Source organism: Hyperoodon ampullatus (genome assembly GCF_949752795.1).
Source record: "Hyperoodon ampullatus genome assembly, chromosome: 3".
Taxonomy (NCBI): domain Eukaryota; kingdom Metazoa; phylum Chordata; class Mammalia; order Artiodactyla; family Ziphiidae; genus Hyperoodon; species Hyperoodon ampullatus.
The window spans coordinates 142,223,421-142,226,956 of record NC_136916.1 but is presented as its reverse complement, the minus strand read 5'-3'; the positions used below and the strand labels follow the sequence as shown (position 1 = coordinate 142,226,956).

General features: G+C 35.4%; 1 protein-coding gene across 1 annotated transcript; it reads left to right on the top strand.

Annotated features, from left to right (window-relative positions):
* The first annotated feature begins 515 nt into the window (after positions 1 to 515).
* On the top strand, positions 516 to 1,816 carry WDR89 (WD repeat domain 89). The gene has a single exon (XM_079700300.1). It carries the CDS (start codon positions 539 to 541, stop codon positions 1,697 to 1,699), a length of 1,161 nt encoding a protein of 386 aa, XP_079556426.1. The 5' UTR covers positions 516 to 538; the 3' UTR covers positions 1,700 to 1,816.
* The last annotated feature ends 1,720 nt before the right edge of the window (positions 1,817 to 3,536 follow it).

Here is a 3,536-nt window from a genome sequence, read left to right as displayed (position 1 = left end):
AGTTGCTCCACGGCATGTGGGATCTTCCCAGACCAGGGATCGCACCTGTGTCCCCTGCATTGGCAGGCGGATTCTCAACCACTGTGCCACCAGGGAAGCCCCATGGCATGAACATCTTTGAAGGACCATTTTTCTGCTAACACATCTATGTTTAGATTCTATAGTTGTTAAGGCAGCTGCGGCCAGGTCAAGATGATCTCAAAGTGGAGATCCTGGCTAATGCTGAGGACTGTGCGTAGGACCAATTATTAAGTTTGAGCTGAAAGGAATTACTAAGCAAGGTATGTACATGTTTTAAAATTCTCTTACTGGCAGTAGATTCAGTATATAAAAAGTGATTGAATTAGAAGTAGGCAACTGAGTTTTAGTTACATCATGGTAGGGAAATGATTAAAATATTAGATTTTAGTTCTGTTGTTTTGTGCCAGCTCTCAGAGGGAAATGTTATTGATTTAATCACAATGTAGAGGCGCTTTGGGTTTAATTTTAATTTTTGTTTTTATTACAGATTTTTACTACCCTTGGATGCACTCCTGATATGGAGAAGATTGAGGAACAATTTGCTAATTTGAACATTGTTAAACGTTCCTCAGAAACTAAAGAGCCTACTTATCTGCTTGGCATAGACACATCAAAGACTGTACAAGCAGAAAAAGGAAGCTTGGTTGCTGTTTTATGTTCTAATGGATCAATCAGAATATATGATAAAGAAAGATTAAATGTACTACGAGAATTTAGAGGATATCCTGGACTTAATGGAGTCAAGTTTGCAAATTCCTGTGACAGCATGTATTCCTCATGCACTGATGGCACTGTAAAATGTTGGGATGCTCGATTAGCCAGTGAAAAACCTGTCCAGCTGTTCAAGGGTTACCCTTCCAATATTTTTATCAGTTTTGATATCAGCTGTAATGATCATGTCATTTGTGCTGGTACAGAAAAAGTTGATGATGATGCATTGTTGGTATTTTGGGATGCAAGAATTAATTCTCAGGATTTGTCTACTACTAAAGACCCACTTGGTGCATATTCAGAGACACATAGTGATGATATCACTCAAGTATGTTTCCATCCCAGCAATCCCAACATGGTAGTCTCAGGTTCAACTGACGGCCTGGTAAATGTATTTGATATTACTGTTGATAATGAAGAAGATGCACTGGTCACAACCTGTAACTCAGTTTCATCAGTAAGCTATATTGGTTGGTCTGGGAAAGATTATAAACAGATTTACTGCATGACACATGATGAAGGATTTTGTTGGTGGGATCTTAATCATCTGGATACCGATGAACCAATTACATGTTTGAACATCCCGGATGTCAGAGAAGTAATTAATGTGAAAGAAGGGATTTTGGACTATTTGATTGGCGGCCTATATCATGAAAAGACGGACAAATTGTTTGTAGTTGGAGGAACAAACACAGGAATTATTCACATAATGAGCTGTACCACATCAGGATTGGTCCATGTGACCAGGCTTCAGGGAGGGCATGCTGCTACAGTCCGTTCTTTCTGTTGGAATATGCAGGATGATTCTTTGCTAACTGGAGGAGAAGATGCACAGTTGTTACTTTGGAAACCTGGAGCAGTAGAGAAGACGCTTACAAAGAAAAACAGCATGAAAATAGCATCCTCTATGTACCAGCGAGTTCGAGTTCATAGTAATGATTCTTATAAGAGAAGGAAAAAGCAGTGATGTTACATTGGGGGTTTACTTGACAGGTTTTTTAGTTGCAAATAATTATTTCTGTGTACTACCTGTTGTAGACGTGTTTAAAGCTCATATGTAAATAAAAACAAGCCAGTTAGCAAACAGTCCTGAAAAAATGTTGAGAATGGTTTAATTCAGGTCTTTGTGTATTCTAAAATTATTTTTTTAAGCCGCCATTTGAGTATATAATCAGTGAGTTGAAAGTAAAACTACATTCCTCATTTTAAAAACCCATCTGTTGAATTAGTAAATGTTGAGTTTGAAGAAATAGCTTTGATAAGGGCTTTTTAGAAGTAGATGGCTGGTGTGACTTTAAAAAACAGGTGGTTTGGGCTGTGTTTTTTAAGCTCAATTTTTTACATCTTCATTATTTATAAAACCAATTCAGACTGTTTCTTCATTCGAGAAGCTCCTACTTGCTTAATACATATAGATTACACTGGCATATTTAAATATAAATATTCTAATGAGTTTAAATAGAATTAAACCTTTTCAGAAATAGTGATTTGCATTTATTTGAGAAAAGTATATTTAGTAAATATTTGCATCCACACTTTAATATTGTTGATTAAACAGTAAACAGGTGTTTCACTGATGAAGAGGAAATTACCTTGCAAAATTCTTTTTGAGACTCAAAGTGAATATACAAAAACAAAAGTATTTATGATAGTAGAATGACTTTTTATTTCAAAATATTGCAATATTTTGTGATAAAATTTTCTTCTATAGTGTTTCATCCATCCATAATTTTAAACTTGAAGTTTTGTTTACTGCTAATTTTTCCATCCTTCCTTTTAAATATTTCTCTAAAGAATCTTAATTAAAAAGTTGATCCCTCTAAAGGTTTGGTATCTTATCTCTGAGACTGTAGCACTGGGGGAAATTTTTCTATAGAACATTTGTAACTTATATTTAGATATGATTTAGCTTAACTCAAATGAGCCTGAACAACAGGTAAGTTGTTGTTCTATTAAATATATTAAAAATACATGTTTCTTATTTGGAGAGATTCAGCTATTCTTGGTATTGTCCAAACCATAAACCTGAGGGTAATATAGTACTTTTCCTTTTTCCCTTAACCAGTCAATCACCAAGTCCTGTGCCATTCCACCTCCTAAAATCTGTCAGCCTGTTCTTTTGCCTTTACCCCCCGGCACTACTGCCTTAGATAAGACTTTCATCATTTTTCTCCTAGATTATAGACTCTGTCTCTAATCTGCTCCAGTTCATTCTTCCTACTACTTCTAGACTGAACATCGAAAACACAGATTTGATAATGCCTCATGCTCCTTAAAATCTGATACATTTTGATCTTTTGATAGAGGACTGTTTAAAATGAAAAACCATGTTTTCAAGATATTTAGGATATGAGACAATGCTGACTATGTTGTAAGTGGGAAAAGTTGGTAAAAAAGACTTTCAGAGACACTGCATTTATGCAATAACAGGAAAGGCAACAGGAGTTATAAAACAGCAGAGCTCTTAAAAATATTTAAAATTCAGAAGTAATTATTAGAGCTGTAAGATGCAAGTGAGGAGATACCTCTGAAAGAGACAGAAAATGAGAGAAAAGATAAAGGCCGCAAGAGGGGTCTAATATCAGACTGATGGTGTTAGAAAGTGAAAAAAAAAACTTTTTAAGGGGTGGGAAGGGATTATTAAAATGAAATAACATAAGAGCCTATCCCAGAACTTCATTCTTTAGGTTGAAAGGCCCAACAAGGGTGTCAAGTGTAATGAATGAAAAAGACCCACACCAAGGCATAGCACTGTGAAGTTTTAGAACTCTAAGAATAAAGAGAAAATCTTAAAAGTTTTCAAA